This window comes from Sorex araneus, chromosome 5 (genome assembly GCF_027595985.1).
Source record: "Sorex araneus isolate mSorAra2 chromosome 5, mSorAra2.pri, whole genome shotgun sequence".
Classification (NCBI taxonomy): domain Eukaryota; kingdom Metazoa; phylum Chordata; class Mammalia; order Eulipotyphla; family Soricidae; genus Sorex; species Sorex araneus.
Window position 1 is genome coordinate 117,563,378 of NC_073306.1, and position 20,565 is coordinate 117,583,942.

Genomic DNA, 20,565 nt, shown 5'->3' on the forward strand with positions numbered 1-20,565 from the left:
TGCTCAGGGGACCATATGGGATGCTGGGATTCGAACCCGGGTCGGCCACGTGCAAGGCATATACCCTACCTGCTGTGCTATCACTCCAGCCCCTTCTGGTCAATTGTTTAAAGAAAAATAAAGAGTACTCAGCACTTAGTCCTGACTATGCTCAGGGATTGCTCCCGCTGGGGCTCAGGGATCATATGTAGTATTGGGGATTGAACCCAGGTCAGCTGTCTGCAAGGCAAACAAGGGCGAGGCAACCACCCTACCCACTGCGTTGTCTCTCTCATCCCAGTTCTGCTTTTTTAACTTGGCAACTCTTCCTACCCTTGAACCCGAGCATTGCAAGCAAATTTGGTCCCCATGACAGCCAGGGGTGTGTGAGTACCACAAAAAAGGGATATGACTCCCAGCAAACACGCAATGAAAATGAAGTGTCAGTGCCACAGCCACAAAGTGTGATCCCGGCCATGTGAGCACTGCAGTTACCCTCAGCGAGCATCACAACTAAGAGGGCGAACCCCAGTGAACACATGAGCAGGACAGACTGGGCAGGAGCAATAGTACAACAGGTAGAGACTTGCCTTGCATGCAGCCAATCCGGGTTCGGTCCTCAGTACCAGCAACAGCACAATGCTAGGAGCAAGCCCTGTGCACCGCTGGGAAGGGCCCAAAGGGGAAAAAGTGTTTTAAATAAACAAAGAGGGCTCAGAGCAATAGTACAGCAGGTGCTTGCTTTGCAAGTGGCTGACCTAGGTTTGTCTGCCGTCATCCCATATGATCTTCTGAGCACTACCAGGACTGATCCCTGAGTGCAGAGGCAGGAGTAACCTTTGAGCATGGTTGGGTGTGGTCCAAAACCCAAAAAGAAAGGAAAGAAGAGAGGGAGGGAGGGAAAAAGGGAGGGAGGAAGGAGGAAGGGAGGGAGGGAAAAGGGAGGGAGGGAAGGAGGGAGGAAAAGAGGAAGGGAGGGAGGGAGGAAGGCTGAAGGATAGCACAGCAGGTAGGGTGTTTGCCTTGCACGTGGCCGACCTGGGTTCTATTCCCAGCATCCCATATGGTCCCCCGAGCACCGCCAGGAATAATTCCTGAGTGTATGAGCCAGGAGTAACCCCTGTGCATTGCCAGGTGTGACACAAAAAGAAAAAAAAAAGGAAATAAAGAAAGGAAGAGAGGAAGAGAGGAAGGAGGGAGGGAGGAAAGATAAACCAAGTAGCAAGAAGCATGACACCAGGAACAACTCCTGAGGCGTTCTAATACAGGGTCTGTATACAATCAACACATAAAAGGAGGAGGAAATAAAAGTAAACAATCACTAACTCAATTTTTTGGAGGCTGGAGAGATAGCACAGCTGGTAGGGCATTTACTTGCCTGCGGCTGACTCAGGTTTGATCCCCAACATCCTATAGGATCCCCTGAACATTTCTAAGGGTAATTTCTGAGTGCAAAGCCAAGAGTAACCCCTGAGCACTGACCCAAAAAACAAAAATGAAAACAAAAAGTCAAATATTTTTTATTTGCTTTTTGGGTCACACCCAGCAATGCTCAGGGGTTACTCCTGGCTCTGCACTCAGGAATCACTTCTGGCAGTGCTGGGGGAACCATATGGGATGCCGGGGATAGAACACGGGTCAGCTGTGTGCAAGGCAAACGCTCTACCCGCTGTACTCAGGCCCTCAAAAATAAAATTTTTAAGAAAAATATCAGATAATAAAGTTAAATCCAGGATAGTTTTATTTACATGCAAAATTTCAAGTATATTGGGCCAGAGTGATAGTACAGTGGGTAGGGCATTTGCCTTGTACACAGGTAACCTAGGTTCAATCCTTGGGATCCCATATGGTCTCCTGAGCACTGCCAGGAGTAACTCCTGAGTGCAGAGCCAGGAGTAAACCCTGAACATCGCTGGGCATGCCCCCCTCAGATTCTTTTTCAAGTATTGATTAAAGCTAGCTTCTTAGTAATTATAACTCTCTCTCTCTGCGCCCCCCCATTTTCTTTTTCTTTCTTTCTTTTTTTTTTTTTTGCTTCTTGGGTCACACCTGGTGATGCACAGGGGTTATTCCTGGCTCTGCACTCAGGAATCACTCCTGGTGGTGCTCAGGGGACCATATGGGATGCTGGGAATCGAACCCGGGTCAGCCACATGCAAGGCAAATGCCCTACCCACTGTACTATCACTCCAGGCCCCCATTTGCTTTTCTTTTCTTTTTTTCTTTTTGGGTCACACCCAGCGATGCTCAGGGGTTACTCCTGGCTTTGCACTCAGGAATTACTCCTGGCAGTGCTTGGGGGACCATGTGGGATGCCCGGGATTGAACCCAGGTCGGCTGCGTGCAAGGCAAACGCCCTACCCACTGTGCTATCGCTCCGGCCCCCCCATTTGCTTTTCTTAAGGTTAATGGCTGGGTGGGAGCCCTGGGTACAATCCCTGGCTCCACCTTGTCCCTGGAACACCACGAGGAGCAATCTTCAAGCCCTAAGCCAGGAGTAGACACCAAGAACTGCTCGGTGTGGCCCGAAGTGGGAAAAAGGAAAGAAACTGAGGTGGAAGAACACAGTAACCAGGAATATAAGGCTATGTGCAGGAATGCAGGGCTCACTCACCTCTAGGACTAACGAAGGTCTAGGAACCTGTTTGGGCAGAGGCTTGAAGAGTGTTCTCTTCAGAAGATCAAGTATTGATCTGGAATAAAAACATGAACTCTACAATCAGCCACTGCTATTTAAGCCTGTGTATCTCCGTCATGTCTTCTATTAAGAGGGATAATATGACAACACTTAACCTAACAGGATTGCTAGACACGCTTTGTGCTTCATACACGGTAGCTGGCTCATAGGAAATACTCAATCAATGTGCTCTTCTCTTTTTGGTTTGCTTATTTTGGGGCTACACCTGGTGCTGCTCCTGGCTATTCCTGGCTACTCAGGAATTATTCCCGTGGTGCTTAGGGGATGCTGGGGATCAAACCTAGGTTGGGCGCATGTGTGCAAGGCAAATACCCTACCCCCCCACCCACCCACTGTACTATTGTTCTGGCACTCAGTGGTAGATCTCTTGAACTATTTTCGTGTGACTGGAGAGGCAGGGCAGGCAGAATGTAATGATGATACCTTGATAAGTTTAAACAATTTGCCACAGTCAAGTAGAGAATTTGAAGGGCTAAGTGGCTGCTTCGCAGGCAGAAGAGCTGGGTCTGATCCAATCAATCCTTAGCACACCATGAGCCCCATGTTCCACCAGAAACAATCCCTGAGAACTTCCAAGTGTGATCCAAAAATAAAACAAATGAAATATATATTCTGAGATCCAGAGGAATAGCTCAATGGCTTATAAGCCTTGCTTCACGACTCTATAAACACCTAGTCCAGAGTTCAATCCCAGGTGCTGCCACATGTGCCAAAAGTGATCTTGGCAAATCAGTTGCTGGGGCCTGGCATTTCTAATATCTATGATTCCCTGGTGCTACAAGCAATTTCTGGCCACATCCCAGGCAAGTGTGTGCATACACTCTATACATAAAGTGTGTGCAATCCCTGAGGAACACCAAAATGAAAAAGAGATGTATGAACACCATGGCTAGGAAGTGTAACCGTTGGTGAGTATATGTGTGACCACTGCAGCAACTCCTGGCAAGCAGTACAACCAGAACATGTATGCTACACACAAGAGTGTGACCCCAGTGAGCACATGTACAATCACACATACTTGTTTTCCTGTAATAATCACAGGAAAACTCATACAACTAAAGGAGTGTAAGCCTTAGCGAATACCACAGTTGAGAGTGCCAGCATCTAAATTTGATGTGTGATTCCCAGAAAGCACTGCAGACACACACACACACATACACACACACACACACACACACACACCACACAAACACATCCTGAGAAATAAAACAGGAGGTAAGTTGTTGCCTTGGATGTGACCTATTGATCATTGCCAGGTCATATATTGATCATGTGAGTAGTGAGTCAGGAATAGCTTTGAGCACCATGGGGTATGACCATAACAACATCCCACCCCTACCCCCCCATAGCCAGAGAGATAGTCCAGAGGATAAGGAATTTGCCTTGCATGCAGCTGATTTCTTTTCTTCCTTCCTTCCTTCCTTCCTTCCTTCCTTCCTTCCTTCCTTCCTTCCTTCCTTCCTTCCTTTCTTTCTTTCTTTCTTTCTTTCTTTCTTTCTTTCTTTCTTTCTTTCTTTCTTTCTTTCTTTTTTTTGCATGCAGCTGATTTCTATTCAACCCCTGCTATCACATATGACCCATGAGCACTACCCAGGAGTGATCCCTGAGCACAGAGCCAGAGCCAGAGCCAGGTATAGTCTTTGAGCACCACCAGGTGTAACTCTAAAATCCTCCCTCAACAACAACAACAAAACCCAAAAAAAACTGGGGGGCCAGGATTATAGTATAGTGGGTAGGACATTTGCCTTGCACACAGCAAACTTGGGTTTGCTGACATCCCATATGGTCACTGAGCACCACCAGAAGTAATTTCTGAGTGCAAAGTCAGCAGTAATTGCTGGGTATGAACCCCAAATGTAAAAATAAATAAGCCAACTAAGAAATCCAACAACACAACAAAGAAAATATAAATAATGATGCAGAGTTATGCTGAATAATTATCACAGGAAAAAATTATTCTACAGAAGCTGTAAGGACTATTTGTATATGTATCTACCAAAAGTATATTAAATGGTTATCCACTAAATTTATCCACTAAATTTATAGAGAATTTTCCCACTGATGTGTGTGTCATCCTTGGGGAGGGGCCATGCTAATCTTCCCTGCATTGTTCCAATTTTAGTATATGTGTTGCTGAAGAAGAGTGAGCACTATAGATAAGTTTTAGCATACAAATACTGATGTATACAATCGTTTTATTTTTAAATGAAAATGCACTAACAGTGTGGTCTCAGTTATAAAAATATACCCATGAGTAGAAAAAATGTTGAAGGGAACAGAAACTAGTACAGTGGGTGAGGCGCTTGTCTTGCATATAGCTAACCCCAAATTGTTCCGTGGCATCACATATGATCCTTTGAGCACTTCTAGCAGTGATCCAGAATCAAAATTAAGCCCTGAACATTGCTGGATGTGGCCCCTACCCTTCCTTCCCCCCAATAGATTGGTAGGGCCGGGGAGAAAGCATATGAGCTAGGAGTATGTACCCAACCCTGGTTCGACCCCCAGAAGCACAGTGCTCACTAAGCATCACCAGATGTAGTCCCGATGGTCCCCCGCATCACAGGGCCTAAGCAGCACCGCATCATTGGGTTGTTTCAATGCATTACTGGCCTGGTTATCCAAGTGTTTCCAGAGTGGCCCATGGGCCACTGAGCATTGCTTGGGAGGCCCAAAGGGGAAAATAAAATAAAGTAAAACAGAACTATGGAGGTAAAGCACATACCTTGCATGTGTAGTCCCTGGGTACCATCCCTGGAATTGAAAATTTAAAAATTAGAGAGATTTTAATTTTATTTCTAATATTGTTGTGAAGCACAGTAATTCCTCCCTGTAAGTATATTGCTCACATTTCTTTCGTAATCATAAGCATTAATGAATTTAATAATATAACCAGTGGCCAAGAAACTCAATTTACTCCTTTCTCCCTCTGGGAGCTTTTCAGTTCTTTAGCCTCCTATGGAGAAAAAAGCATTTTCCCTTGCTTATTAGAAAAGTTCCAGTCATGCCAAATGGTGCACAGATAATCTTTCTCAAGTGCTATGGGCACTTCAGTTTCCTGTTTACCCAACAGGAGCAAACACCTTAAAGGCACTTCCCCTCACTGACTGTCATATGTCAGGGCCTGGTGTTTATCATTCATTTAGCTAGCGGAAGGGGCATGGCTAGGGCAGATGGCAGGCAGCATGCGTTTGTCTCTGCCACCCATCTTTGTTCTTCTTGTCAGTAGTGAAAGAACAACAATTACTTGGGGGATTTTTGTTTTGGAGCCACACCCAGCGATGCTCAGGGACTATGTTTGACTTGGTGCTCAGGGGTTGCTCCTGGAGGTACTTGGACGTCATGTTGTGCTGGGGACTGAACCTGTGCTCTGACCCTTCCAGCTATCTCCTTGCCATGCTATAGCCCTCACCTGCCTACATGTGCCCCCCACCCCAATTAAAAAACATTTTTTGGGGCTGGAGCAATAGCACAGCGGGTAGGGCATTTGCCTTGCACGTGGCTGACCTGGGTTCAATTCCCAGCGTCCCATATGGTCCCCTGAGCACTGCCAGGAGTAATTCCTGAGTGCATGAGCCAGGAGTAACCCCTGTGCAACACCGGGTGTGACCCAAAAAGAAAAAAAAACACCAAAAAACCCCCATTTTTCTTTTGTTTTTGGTTTTGGGGCCTCACCCAGTGGTGCTCAGGAGGTACTCCTGGCTCTGCACCTAGACATTATTTCTGGTAGTGCTTGGAGGACCATAAGGGATGCCAGGAATCAAACTAGAGTCAGCTGTGTAGAAGGCAAACATCCTACCCTCTGTTCTGTCTTCAGCTCCTTTTTTTTTCTTTTTTGGGTCACACCTGCACAGGGGTTACTCCTGGCTCTGCACTCAGGAATTACCCCTGGCGGTGCTCAGGGGACCATATGGGATGCTGGGAATAGAACCCCGGTTGGCTGTGTGAAGGGCAAATGCCCTAACCTCTGTACTGTCTCTCCAAAAATCTCTTGTTCAGTTTTAATTCATTTAAAAAATTATTTGTAGGGGGGCTTTGGGGACATACCCAGTGGTGAGTGGGATGTTAGGCGGGTACCTTAACCCTCATACTATCTCTCTGTTCCTCGTTTCATTTTTATTTATATTTTTGTTATTGTGGTTGCACCCAGCATACTCAGGGCTTACTCCTTGCTCTGCATTCAGGAATCACCCTATGGGGAAGCCACGATGGAACCCTGGTCAATGGCTTGCAAGGCAAGCTCTCTGCCCTCTACTATTCCTCTGACTCCTCAATTTTAACTTTTTTTTTTTTTTTTTTTTTTGCTTTTTGGGTTTCACCTGGCGATGCACAGGGGTTACTCCTGGCTTTTCACTCAGGAATTACCCCTGGCTGTGCTCAGGGGACCATATGGGATGCTGGGATTTGAACCTGGGTCGGCCGCGTGCAAGGCAAACGCCCTACCCGCTGTGCTATCTCTCCAGCCCCCTTTAACTTATTTTTTTAATAGTGTGTGTCACATCCAGGAATGCTGTGTGCCAGAGGAGTAGTATGCATACCAGTTATTTATTTATTATTATTTTTTCTTTTTGGGTCACACCCGGTGATGCTCAGGGGTTACTCCTGGCTTTGCACTCAGGAATTAGGGGACCATATGGGATGCTGGGAATCGAACCCGGGTCGGCCGCGTGCAAGGCAAACGCCCTACCCGCTGTGCTATCACTCCAGCCCCATGCATACCACTTATTTAAACCCAGAGTTTTTACACATAAAAAAAGCATGTACTTTGCCACTTCAGGAGCATCCCTGGCCCCATTTTCTTAGCTTTTTTGCTAACAGTAAGCGGTTGACAAGTTGATTGACAAGAAAGCACTTTATTTGCAGGAAAGAGGGAAAATATCTCTCTTTCTCATTGTGAATTTAATTGAAATGCATAAAAATAACATCTGAGCATGATAGAGAGCAATAATAATAATGATAGCTAAGTTATTAAGATTATTATGATGATGGGGCCCCAGGATGTGGCTCAGTAGTAAAGAACATGCATATGCATAAGACTTAGATTAGCTCTTTAGCACTAGAATAAAAAAAAGAGGATAGCACTGTAGCACTGTCATCCCATTGTTCATCGATTTGCTCGAGCGGGTACCAGTAACGTCTCCACTGTGAGACTTCTTGATACTGTTTTTGGCATATCGAATAAATATGCCATGGGTAGCTTGCCAGGCTCTGCCGTGTGGGCGGGACACTCTCAGTAGCTTGCCGGGCTCTCTGGGAGGGACGAAGGAATCGAACCCTGGTCGGCCGCTTGCAAAAAAGGAGGATGGCATTTTAAACCCTTGAAAACGCTAGAGGCCCAAAAGGGGAAGGTACTTGTTAACAGACCTCGGGCGAAGGCTAGCTAGCTGGCTCTAACCTGCAGAACTAAAGCGAGGCGTTATCCCCAATCCCTAAAGCCCGCCCCCTAGAACTCCGCCCCCGGGCCTTGGCCACGGCCGAGACCTCAGAGGGATGCCCAGTGCCAGAAGAGTGGGCAGCGCGCGTGACAGACGCGCGTGATGCTGGAGGGGCGGGGCTGAGTAGTAGGCTGCGCCGGGATAGGACGGAGGTTCGCGCGGAAGGGGCGGGGTCGGCGAGGAGGCGGGATTTCACCGGATCTGGTCCTGGGCTTCCGCGTGCGTTGGTGCGGAGGGCGGGAGCGCGCGGCGGGGGCGTGCCCGGGGGCGGGGCGGGGCCAGGCGGGGGGCGGGGCGGCGCGCGGCCTAACGGCGGCGGCGGCGGCGGCGGCGGTGGCTGTGGCAGCTTCGGCGGCGGCTGGGCTGGTGGCGCTCGGCGGCTGCAGGTCCCGCGGCGGGGGCTGAGCGGGACCCGGGCCGCGCGGGGAGCCGGAAGGCGCGGGCCGGTGTGGCCGGGGGATGGTGGGCGTCCCCGGAGCGGCCGCCTTCCAGCGTAAGCGAGGCGGGAAGGCGGGCGGCCGAGGGGGGCGTGTGAGGGGCCTGCGGCGGCTGCCACGGGCGCGAGGCCGCGGTGGGGAAACTGAGGCCCGGGGCCGCGCGGCGGATCCAAGGTCACGCGGCAGGCCAGGCCTCCCCGGCTCGCGAGTTGGCTCCGCGCGTGCCCGGCGCCGCGCCGACGGCTCGGGACTCGGGCGCGGAGCGGGACGGTGCGGACCGCGGCCTCGACGCCCGGGCCGGGCCGGCGTCCCCCGGACGGGCCCGCCGAGGGTGGTTCTGCGTTTCCGGCGCCGCGGCCGGGCGGGCGGCGCGGCGCGAGGGCCGGGGCTGCGTGGCCGAGGCTGTGGGCGCGAGGGCGGCCGCGCTCCCGGGCCTGCGGGACGCGCGGAGCCGGCCTGGCCCGCCCGCTGCGCGCTGCGGCCGCGCTCGCGGCTCCCGGCCTCAGTTCCCTCATCTGTGAAGTGGGGGTGCCCCGCCCTGGGCGTCTGCAGACGCCCCCCTCCTAACCCCCGTTTCGGGCACGCGGGCGGAACACTTGGCCCGGACTCGGGCACACACACAAAAGCACTGCCCGTTTGTAAATCGCGGGTAGTCCGTGTCCACTGTGACCCTCCCCCGAAAAGCTCGAAACTGGGGCTCTGGTGATTTTAGATGGAATTGTGTGTGTGTGTGTGTGTGTGTGTGTGTGTGTGTGTGTCTGTGTCTGTCAGTCTGTCTTTCGGTTATGGTCGGGCAATGTGTCTTGCTCACCTCTGTGTCTTCAGTCCTGCCTTTTATCTCGTGTTCCTCCAAGAATTGTGTGCTGATTATTAGAGGGGGGAGGGGGGAACAGGGGAGGTAGGGGCGGGGTCTCTTCACAGTAAAATTTTAATTGTTCCTTGTTACAAAAGCAATTATAGCCTGTATTTTTGAGCACCAGGCATTTTGCATTCTATTCATTTAATATTTATTAAATCATCTATTAAGTAAGAAGTACCATTCTCGGCTCTGGGAATACGGCGCGAACCGTTAGACTAAACTTAGGTGAGCTTTGAGTTTTTATTGGAGGAAGGGGAGGTCGGGCAAATTAAACAGATAAATACACTTTGTTTCATATAACCCTGGTGACTACAATATAGAGTTGAGTGTATTAATGTGCCCATCCGGCAGTGGAGAAAACTGAGAGACAGGAACCCTGCAATCTAGCCTTAGAGCCAATATTTCTTATATAAGGCGTTTTTGCTGTCTCCATTGCCACTTTAAGTAGATAACCCTGCTAATAACTCTTTATAGTCTAGCCTGATATTGCTGCTTTTGGTCATTTGATTTGTTCCTTTTGATGTTTATAACAAGAAATAAGATAAATAATCCTTTATTTCTTGTTTTGAATTTTGGGGTCACACTCGGCGATGCTCAGGAGTTACTCCTGGCTTTACACTGAGTAATTACTCCTGGCATTGCTCAGGGGACTATATGGGATGCCAGGGATTTAACCTGGGTGGGCTCGTGCAAGGCAAACACCTACCCACTGTACTATTGCTCCAGCCCCAGTAAACAACCCTTTAAATTTGAAAAAGGTACATCATCTTAGTAGTGTGAACGAACTTAATTACCTTTTTTTAACATTAGTTTTCAATTTAAAATATAGTGCAAAGTACAACTTCTTATTCTATAACAAAGTCTTATTTAGTTTATTTTAGAGTTCTCAGAGAGATCTGTATTATATTCCTAGGCATTATACTTTGTCTTCTCTTCCCTTTAAAAAAATTTTTTTTTGACTTTTTGGGTCACACCCAGTGATGCTCTGGAGTTACTTTTGATTCTGCATTCAGGAATTACTCCTGACAATGCTCAAGGAACCATATGAGATGCCAGAGATCGAACCCAGGTTGGCTGCATGGGAGTCAATGCCCTACCTGTTGCTCTATACTATTACTCTTTTAATCTGGAAGCATATAGTAAGTTGCATTAAAATACTGAGATAAATGTTTTCAGCAAGTTCACATGATACAGTTAGACTGACCGTCTGCTATGCATCAGGCCCTGTGTTGACGTTTGGATTGCAAAGATAAATAAGAGCAGACTCTTGCCTCTGGAAACTTACCGATAGTCTTGATTGGCTAATGTTTTTAACTGAAGTGCTGGGAGTGAGGATGTAGATGCTCAGGGTCCCTGGGGGAAATAGTCTAGAGCAATGGCCGAAAGTGTTTTGGTGTTCTTTCCATTGGTAAATAGGGTTAATGCTATATGAATGCTCTTTCCATCAGTGATAGTGTTGACTGTTCTCACTATTATGTATACTTTATAATTTTTGTTTTGGTTTGTTTTGGGGTTGCACCCAGTGGTACTCAGGGCTTACTCCTGGCTCTGTGCTCAGGATCACTCCTAGCAGGGCTCTGGGGACCGTATGTGGTGCCAGGGATCAAACCTGAGTTGGCTACGTGCAAGGCTAGTGCCCTGCTCGCTGTGCTATCACTCCAAACCCCTATTATGTATGTTTTAGAATGTACAGAAATAAAAGCTTTACAAAAGGATGAGCTAAAGTAAATATAATTAGAAGTTCCAATATTGTCTTTTCACACCCCAATGTGTGAATATCAACTATTCCTCCTGGGGTGCAGACCACTAACTTTGTAGTTGGTGAAAGCTTCCCCTTGTTTTGTTCTGTTGAATTAAATTCTAGAATTTGTGCCTAGGTAAAAATCTTAATTTTCAGTCCTTACTAACTTTGAGAGTTTTGGCAAATAATATAACCTTTCTGTGCACTTTGTTTTCTTCATCTGTAAAACTGAGATGAGAATACCCAACTTAATTTGCAATTTTATTGTGTTGATTGATAATATGTATATGTGTGAAGTACTTAACTGCTTGACAGTGTTTCCAGTGCTGAAAATACAAAGATGACTTAGGAGCTTACTATCTATAAGGGCTTTGCATGGGTACATGAATAATGATAAAGTGTGGTTTGTTTTTTTTTTTTTGAGTGTTTTAAGGCTAAGCAACGTTTTGGGACTGCAAAGGAGACCTACTTTTGGGGTCTCCAAGTGAAATTCATCTAAATCTGGAAAGGACAGGGCTATTGTTTAGGAGGAGTGAATCTGATTGAGAGGGAAAACTTGGAGGATACTGAGGGCTTGCCAGGTAACTTTCCAGATCTGGGTTACAGGGAACCTGATTGAAGCTTGTATACCTTCTTAATAAGATAACTGAGATCTGGCGGAAGTTGTGTCTGGCTCCAGCCAGATGGCAGGGAAGCCTGTTCCAGAACTTTTCACAGCATCACAGCTCTTTACTCTCTGGTGGCACTTAACCTCATTCTCCTTTTTAGTTGTTCAAGATTATAAACTCCTAATTTAAGGCTCATGAGGTTTTTGGAAGTCTTTATATTTTTGTGATTTTATTTTGAATAGCAAGGTTAGTGTGGTGAGAGGTATCTAAATCTTTCAGGGGCTGGAGGGATAGTACAATGGATAGGGTGTTTGCCTTACATGCCAACAACCAGGGTTTCATCCCTGACATCACATATGGTACCCCCATGTCCGCTAGGAATTATTCCTGAGCATAGTCAGGAATAAGCTCAGCACTGCCTGGTGTGACCCCGAAGCAAAAATAAGCAAACAAAAAATTTGCTCTTCCAAAATAATTTTGAACAATTAAACGTGAAATGTTAAATAGTGATACTTCTAGTAAAAAACTTAGTTTTTCTTTTTATTTCTATACCCAGTGATACTTAGATCTTACTCTGGGATCAAGGATCACTTTTGGTGGGCTCAGGGTCCATGTGTAGTGCTAGGGATTGCTTTGATATTTTATGGTAGCTGTCCCGTGTTCAATTCCTCCGCCCCTCTCGGAGAGCCCGGCAAGCTACTGAGAGTATCGAGCCCGCACGGCAGAGCCTGGCAAGCTACCTGTGGCGTATTGGATATACCAAAAACAGTAACAATAAGTCTCCCAATGAGAGACGTTACTGGTGCCCACTCAAGCAAATCGATGAATAACGGGATGACAATGACAGTGACAGTCCCTGTGTATACTATTCACAAGGAGTGCAAAATGTGGGGTTTAGTAACTCCTTGTTTTTGTTTAATTCTTCCCTTCCCTTCTTTTGTTGTTGTGTCAGTACCTTAGGCTCATATACAGGCTTGGCTATTGTGTTTACTGGGGATCACACTCTTCAGTTGTGTTGCTCTTGTACATTCTGGTAGTGATGCTTATTAGTCGTTGCCTGCTCCCTGAGCATTGTGCTCTCCAGTTGTGCTTGAACACACCTGGCTACAGTCTGCTAGAACTCACACATGGTGCTGCAGAGCTGAAGGTCCTCAACAGTAGAGGGTCTGCTTTGGGTACTTGTGGTCAGTGCTGAGGATCTCTTTATCTCATGCTTGCACAGCAGGTGCTTTAGTCACTGAACTATCCCCTGGACCCAGTTCAATAATTCCTTATCTTAGGCATTAGAATAATAGAAGGGCCTTGGAGATAACTCCAAGGGTTGGAGCAGAAGCAAATTTGATCTTGATTACTATTGGCACCTCATGGTTCCCCAGCACTGCTGGGAATGGCCTCTGAACACATTGGGTGTGGTACTCCTCCAAAAAGTGATAAAAAGTGATATGAAAGTGTACAAGAAAGGCTTCTCAAAGGTTAATTAGGCTCTTTAAGGCCCACTTCATTCTTTTCACTCTTTGCCCTGGAAGGCTGACTTACTGTTTGGACTTCTCTTTCCTGTGAGGTTAAGTTTAATTTGCATCATCCGTTTTTTTATTTGTTTAGTTTTTTTTTTTTAATTAATTTATTTTTGATGTTTTGGGTCACACTTGGTGATGCACAGGGGTTACTCCTGGATCTGCACTCAGGAATTACTCCTGGTGGTGCTCGGGGGACCATATGGGATGCCAGGGATTGAACCTGGGTCAGCTTTGTGCAAGGCCCTTCCACTGTGCTGTAGCTCTGGCCCCCTCCATGCTCCTTTCTGATGGGTGTTGTCTCTGATCGGCCATGTCCCTTGATTGGATATTGCCATATTCCTTTTAAGGTGGTTCTCTTTATGATTCCGTTCTTCTTGGCTTGGGAAGGTTTTATGCTCTATAACTCTTGATTTACTTGTATTCTCACTAGTCCCAGGATACAACTGCCCCTTGTGATTATCTTATACCCTCTCCCACCCCTTTTTTTGTTTTTTTGGGGTCACATCCGGAGATGCTAAGGGGTTGCTCCTGGCTCTGTACTCAGGATCATTCCTGGCAGGGCGGGGACCACATGTGGTGCCAGGAATCAAATCTCAGTCTGCCGTGTGCTAGGCATTGGAGCTGTACTACTGCTCCATCGCCTCTAACCCCCCCTTTTTTTGTAGTATTCTTTATTAAACATTTCTTAAATTGTCCTTACTAAAGTATGTTTTTTCCTGTAGGGATCATGACTATGATTTAAATTTATGTGTCTTATTTATAGGGTAACTTCTCAAACTTTAACTCAGAGCTCATACATTCTCTAACATGCTTCAGAGATACTTGCCTGAGTCCCCAGATCATACAGATTTATTTCTTTGTAGTTTTTTTTGTGGGGGAGGAGGGAGAGGATACTAGAAGTGTTCAGGCTTACTGTTGGCTTTCAGGGCTTACTCCTGGCTCAGTGCTCACTCCTGGTGGGGGTCAGGAGACCATCTGCAGTGTAAATGTCAGACTAGAGTTGGCAATCTGTGAAGCAAACACCTAAACTTTTGTACTATCTTTCTTGCCTTCATTGCAGATTTAGACTCCACAGGGTTTGGGGAGATAGTGCAAAGGATTGAAGCACATGCCTAGCATGTGAATACCAATTCTTGGCACTTTAGCATGCCCCAAGCACAAACAGGATGTCCTTGGTGACCGCCAATACTCTTGGGAGCTTCCCCTGCCCCCCCCAAAAAAAAAAACCCACAATAAATTAGATAGAGGAGAGTCTCCGCTAATTATGACTGTGAGAGACGGCATCTCATCCTGAAGTGCATGCTTGTTTGTATGAGTCCTGAATTCAGTTCTTGGCACCACTTAGTCTATGGAATATAGCAGCCAGCAATTTCAAGCACTATAGGGTGTTTTGTTCTCGTCTTTTAATTAATTAATTTATTTATTTTTGCTTTTTTGGGTCACACCTGGTAATGCTCTGGGGTTACTCCTAGCTCTGCACTCAGGAAACACCCCTGTGGTGCTCAGGGAACCTTATGGGATGTCCGGAATCAAAGCCAGGTCAACTGCATGCAAGGCATGTGCCTTTCCCACCGTATTACTTCTCTACTACCCCACGGCAAGTTTGGTTTAGTTATTGTGATTCCAGGAATCAAACCCAAGGCCTTATAAAAGCAAGGCAATTGTTCTGTTGCGGAGACTCATTCCTGGCACAGCTGTTACTTGTTAATTATACTCTTTATTTTATTTATTTATTTATTTATTTATTTATTTTTCTTTCTTTATTTTTTGGGGTCACACCCAGCAATGCACAGGGATTACTCCTGGCTCATGCACTCAGGAATTACTCCTGGCGGTGCTCGGGGACCATATGGGATGCTGGGAATTGAACCCGGGTCAGCTGCGTGCAAGGCAAACGCCCTACCCGCTGTGCTATCACTCCAGCCCCTAATTATACTCTTTAGGTATCACTGTGTCACTGTCATCCTGTTGCTCATCGATTTGCTTGAGCGGGCACCAGTAACGTCTCCATTTGTCCCTTTCACATGCTAGTGTCGCCCAATGGTGTATTGGGGGCTCTTTCAGGATCAGGGGAATGAGGACCGTCGTTGTTACTGTTTTTGGCATATCGAGTATATCACAGGTAGCTTGCCAGGCTACTCTTGGTAGCTTGTTGGGCTCTCTGAGAGGGACGGAGGCTTTTGGGGCGACCTCTAATTGCCTTTACAGGTGTTCCCAGTCTACCGAATGTAAGCTTTTGGCCTACTGGCATGTTGTAATTATCTGCACACTGACAAACACGCACCTGCTTATGTCTCTGGGCAGCACCTGGGACATCTGCGGCCTCAGGTTCATCTTCTTGAGGTTGACGGAGTGCGCCTGGAGGTTGTTGAGTAGCTGGCAGAGCAGGATCCTATTGCGGAGGGTCTCTGCCAGGTCGAACACCTGCGCTGAGTCCCAGGTCACCTGGTGGTTGGCTGACAGCACCCCACAGTGGAGAGCTACTGCACGAACTGCCTTTCTTTGCTGCGTGCGGCGGCAAGATGGCGGTGCAGATTTCCAAGAAGAGGAAGTTTGTAGCTGATGGCATCTTCAAAGCTGAACTGAATGACTTTCTCACTCTTTAGGTAGATACCTTATTTGCAGTTTAGAAAATTAACTCATTGGGGCTGGAGCAATACCACAGTGGGTAGGGCATTTGCCTTGCACGTGGCCGGCCCAGGTTTGATTCCCAGCATCCCATATGGTCCCCCAAGTTCCACCAGGAGTAATTCCTGAGTGCAGAGCCAGGAGTAACCCCTGAGCATCGCTGGGTGTGTGACCCAAAAAGAAAAAAAAAATTTGGGGCTGGAGCGATAGCACAGTGGGTAGGGTATTTGCCTTGCACTCGGTCAACCCAGGTTCGATCCCCAGCATCACATATGGTCCTCTGAGCACCACCAGGAGTAATTCCTGAGTGCAGAGCCAGGTGTGACCCAAAAAGCAAAAAAAAAAAAAAAAAAAAAAAAAATTTAGCTCAGGAGGCTGGAGCACTAGCACAGAGGGTAGGGCATTTTCCTTGTACTCGGCCAACCCGGGTTCGATTCCCAGCATCCCATATGGTCCCCCGAGCACTGCCAGGAGTAATTCCTAAGTACAGAGCCAGGAGTAATCCCTGTGCGTCTCTGGGTCTGACCTAAAAAACAAAAGACAGAAAAAAAAGAAAATTAACGAAGATTTTATAGAATTAGTACACAAACCCAAACCTGAACTCTTAAAATTAAGATAGCAGTTAATTTTTCTTTTCTTGGGTAGGGGGGACACCTGGTAGTGCTCAGGGCTTACTCCTGGCTCCGCACTTAGGAATCACTCCTGAGGGGCTGTGGGACCATACGAGATGTCGGGGATTGAACCCGGGTAGGCCAAATGCAAGACAAGTACCCTACTCAATGTAGTCTCTCCAGTCTGGTAGCGGTTAATTTAGCTATTTTGGCAGAAGGTGGACATTTGGGCTACATTCATTGGTTCTCAGGGACTACTGTTGACTGTGCTCTGGGGTTGCTCCAGGTGGTGCTAGGAAGGACCATGTGGTGCCAGGGATCACATGCCAAGGCAAGAGCCTTACTCCCTTTATCACCTTGTCAGCTCTTAACTTTTCTTTTAGGTGGGGCCACCTGGTGGTGCTTAGGGCTTACCTCTCTGGCTCTGTGTTTAGTCACTCCTGGTAGGGCTCAGGAAACATAAGGGTTGTTGGGGATCTAACCTGTATTGGCTGTGTGCAAGGCAAGTCCCTTACCTACTGTACTGTCTCTACTGTCCCACCTCCCCATTTTTCCCCCCCTCCTTTATAGGGCCATGTCCTGAGTGCTGACCAGGAGCCCGAAGGGCTGCACCTGGCAGTTCTCATCCTGGCAGGGATCCATGCAGTGCTCTGGGTTGAATTCATTTATGTACTCTACCACTTGAGCTATCTAATTCTAGCTAGTATTTTAAAGTGTGTTGGCTGGGTGGATGGGCAGAGCCATAGTGCAACGTGTAGGGTGTTTGCCTAGCATGGGGCCATCCCAGGTTTGATTCCCCTACATCCCGTATGGTCCCCCGAGCCCACCAGGAATGATCCCTGAGTGCAGATTCAGGAGTAAGCCCTGAACACTGCTGGGTGTGGCCTAAAAAGAAAAAAAAATAAAAAGTGTTGCCTGGGCCAGGGAGATAGCTCACAGAAGCTTCTGCTTTGCACATAAGAGACCGGGTTTGATTTCTGGCACTCTATGGGTCTCCAAGGCAAGACTAGGAGAGACCCCCACCCAGCCTCCAGCTGAAATTCTATACCTGTGTTTCTTTCATTGTAAATTGGGCATTAAAATACTTGTTAAATGTGTTGACTATCACCAAGTGGGAAAATTAAATACTTTTCCTACTCTTTTAACTCCTACATTCGAAGGATGATGTAAGTTATCAGAAAGAACATCTGTAAGAGGAGGAAAACCATGCTTATAATTACGTGTACATTACAGAACTTTTCCTTGCTATTTCCTCCATTATGTGCGGCAGGGTATTCTAAACCTTTGTTGCCTCATGTTCTGTATCCTACCCAATTTTCCACCTTGACCCAATTGCAGAGTTGAATGAAGTGAGTTGAAGTCTTCAAGAATTCTACTGCCACAAAACCTTAATTATTGGTTAAGGCTATTTGCATGTTAATTAATTGGGGGGGGGCCCACATCCATTGGTGCTCAGGGCTTACTCCTGGCATTGCACCCAAGAACCATTCCTGGTAGTCTCAGGGACTATATAGGATGCTGGGTATCAAACCCAGGTTGGCCAATTGCAAGACAAAAATGCCCTACTAGCTGTACTCTCACTGCAGCTCCTGTATGTTAGTTTAGAAGTGAGTTCTGTGTAGAGTTGAATGTAAGGTTTTCTTATTAGGAACAGTTAATACTTTGTTTTGAGGTCTGTTGACTGTTGACTGATTGTCTTGAGAGTTGTAATTTAGTAAGTTGAATCATGTCTTGGACTTTTGATTTTTTTTTCATCCTTGACTTTTAATTACATTTTTTGCCAGTATACTTTACTACATATGGACAGATTCTAAAAATAACCAGAGATTGACTTAAGCTTGTTTTTGAATAAGCTTGTTGTGTAGGGTGTGTAAATCTCTACTTTATGATCAGTTATTTGAATTTAATTAATCTTTTAGGCAGGAAGGATGGTTCTGTCTTAGTTGCTTTTTGTCCTTTTGGTTTTCGTTTTTTTTGAGAGGAGGGGTGGGTGGCTCTTCTGGTAGCTTGGGAAGAATCTTTTTTTTTTTTTTGCTGGGGGGGAGAGAATCTTATTTTTGTTTTGTTTTTGTTTTTGGGTCACACTTGGTGGTGCTCGGGGTTTGCTCTTGGTTCTGCACTCAAGGATCATTCCTGGCAGAGTTCGGGTACCATATGGGTGCTGGGGATTGGATCTGATTTGGCCACCTGCAAAGCAAGTGTCCTCTTTGCTGTACTATCTCTCAGGGCCTTTGGGGAAGGATCTTAAATGGTGCCTGGGTTGGCTAAGTGCAAGGCAAATGCCATAACTCCTGTACTATATTGCCTGTAGCCTATAACTATTTTTTTTTTTTGGGTGGGGTGGGGTGGTTTGGTGCAGCCAGCATTGATCGAAGATTATTGCTGACTGCACTCAAAGATCACTCCTTATGCCATAAGCCTCAGGGGACCACACTGATGTCTCAGCTCGAACCTGGCTCTTGTGTGTGCAAGGCAAGACCCTACCCACTGTACTATTTCTCTGGCCCCAACCCATAACTTCTTTGAGCCGGCAAGCTACCCGTGGGGTATTCTGTATGCCAAAAACAGTAACAAGTCTCACAATGGAGACATTATTGATGCCCACTAGAGCAAATCCATGAGCAATGGGAAGACAGTGCTACAGTGCTACCATGAGATACAGTTACAAAATTGTTCTTGATTTGGTTTCAGTCATACAGTGTTTCAACACCCATCACTTTCACCCTTGTTCATTTCGTACCACCATTGTTCTTTTTCTCTCCAGCTTTGCAGCCTCTACTGCAGACACTTTTCTCTCCCTCTCTCCCTCCCCTCCTTTTAGGCATTATGATTTGCAATACAGTTACTCAAAGGTTAACAACTATGTATCAATTTACCTCCTTTCAGCACTCAGTTCTTTTTCACAGGGATCATTTCCAACCATCATTGTCATAGTGATTCCTTCTCTGTCCTAACTTCTGGCAAGCTTCCAATCGTGGACCAGTCCTCCTGGCCCTCATTTCTACTGTCTTTGGGTATTAGTCTCATACTATGTTTTTTATATCCTTCAAATAAGAAGCATTCTGTGTCTGTTCCTCTCCCTTTGACTCACTTCACTCACCATGATACTCTCCATGTGCACTCACGTGGAGGCCATGTAGTATTCCATTGTGTAGATGTACCATAGTTTCTTTATCCAGTCATCTGTTTTGGGGTACTGGGGTTGTTTCCAGATTCTGGCTATTGTGAATAGTGTTGCAATGAACATAGACGTGCAGATGACTTTTTCTGCATTGTGTTTTTGGGCCCCTAGTATATATTCCCAGGAGTGGTATTACTGGGTCTTAAGAAGCTTACTTTCTAGTTTTTTGAGGAATGCCCATATTGTTTTTTATAAAGGATGGATTAGTCAGCATTTCCACCAACAATGAATGAGAATCCCTTTCTCCCTGTATCTGCACTATCACTGGTTGTTTTTGTTCTTTTTGTGTGTGCCAATCTCTGTGGCATGAGATGATGTCTCATTGTTGCTTTGATTTGCCTCTCCCTGATGATTAGTGATTAGAGCATTTTTTAATTAGTGATTAGTGCCTTTTGGTAGGCCCATAACTTCTTAAACTGTGGATTTTGACCCCATATCTCATATAGGAATCAAATATCTGTTAAAAAGATGGTTTTAAATTAAATTTCTTGGGCCAGAGTGATTGGGCCAGAGGTTAAGGCTATTGCCTTTTTTGGATTCAGCCAACTCTGGTTCAATATCTGGTACTCCAGGATCCCTTAAGGACTCTTAGAAGCAACACCTAAGCACAGAGCCAGAGAAGGCCCTGAGTACCAGGAGGTGTGGCCCTATTCCCACACCCAAAAAGTAAATAAATTTATTTTGGGGGCTGGAGATATAGCTAAGTGGGTTGAGGGTGTGCTTTGTATGCAGGAGGCCCAGGTTTGATCTCGAGCACCACTTGTCCCCTGAATACTTTTAGAAATCACCCTTGAGCACTGAAACAGGAGTAGTTTTTGAGCACCACTAGGTGTTGCCCCCTAAATATTTTTCTTTATGATTTATATACTTA

At 46.5% G+C, this 20,565-nt stretch overlaps 1 protein-coding gene and 1 non-coding gene across 4 annotated transcripts in view; one reads left to right on the forward strand and one right to left on the reverse strand.

Moving 5' to 3' along the window:
• Nucleotides 1-4,713: 4,713 nt before the first annotated feature.
• On the reverse strand, nt 4,714-4,821 carry LOC129405281 (U6 spliceosomal RNA). Its single transcript, XR_008630461.1, has one exon. It is a non-coding gene; the product is annotated as a U6 spliceosomal RNA (small nuclear RNA).
• A 3,586-nt stretch (nt 4,822-8,407) lies between these two features.
• Nucleotides 8,408-20,565, forward strand: part of CBFA2T2 (CBFA2/RUNX1 partner transcriptional co-repressor 2) — a 129,740-nt gene continuing 117,582 nt past the window's right edge. For 2 of the 3 annotated variants that reach the window (XM_055138233.1, XM_055138234.1), the window contains exon 1: nt 8,414-8,605. In XM_055138233.1, the coding sequence (XP_054994208.1) occupies nt 8,572-8,605 (34 nt within the window). In that variant the 5' untranslated portion in view covers nt 8,414-8,571. Of the gene's footprint in view, nt 8,606-20,565 lie in introns of all 3 variants that reach the window. The other variant, XM_055138235.1, reaches the window with a different exon arrangement.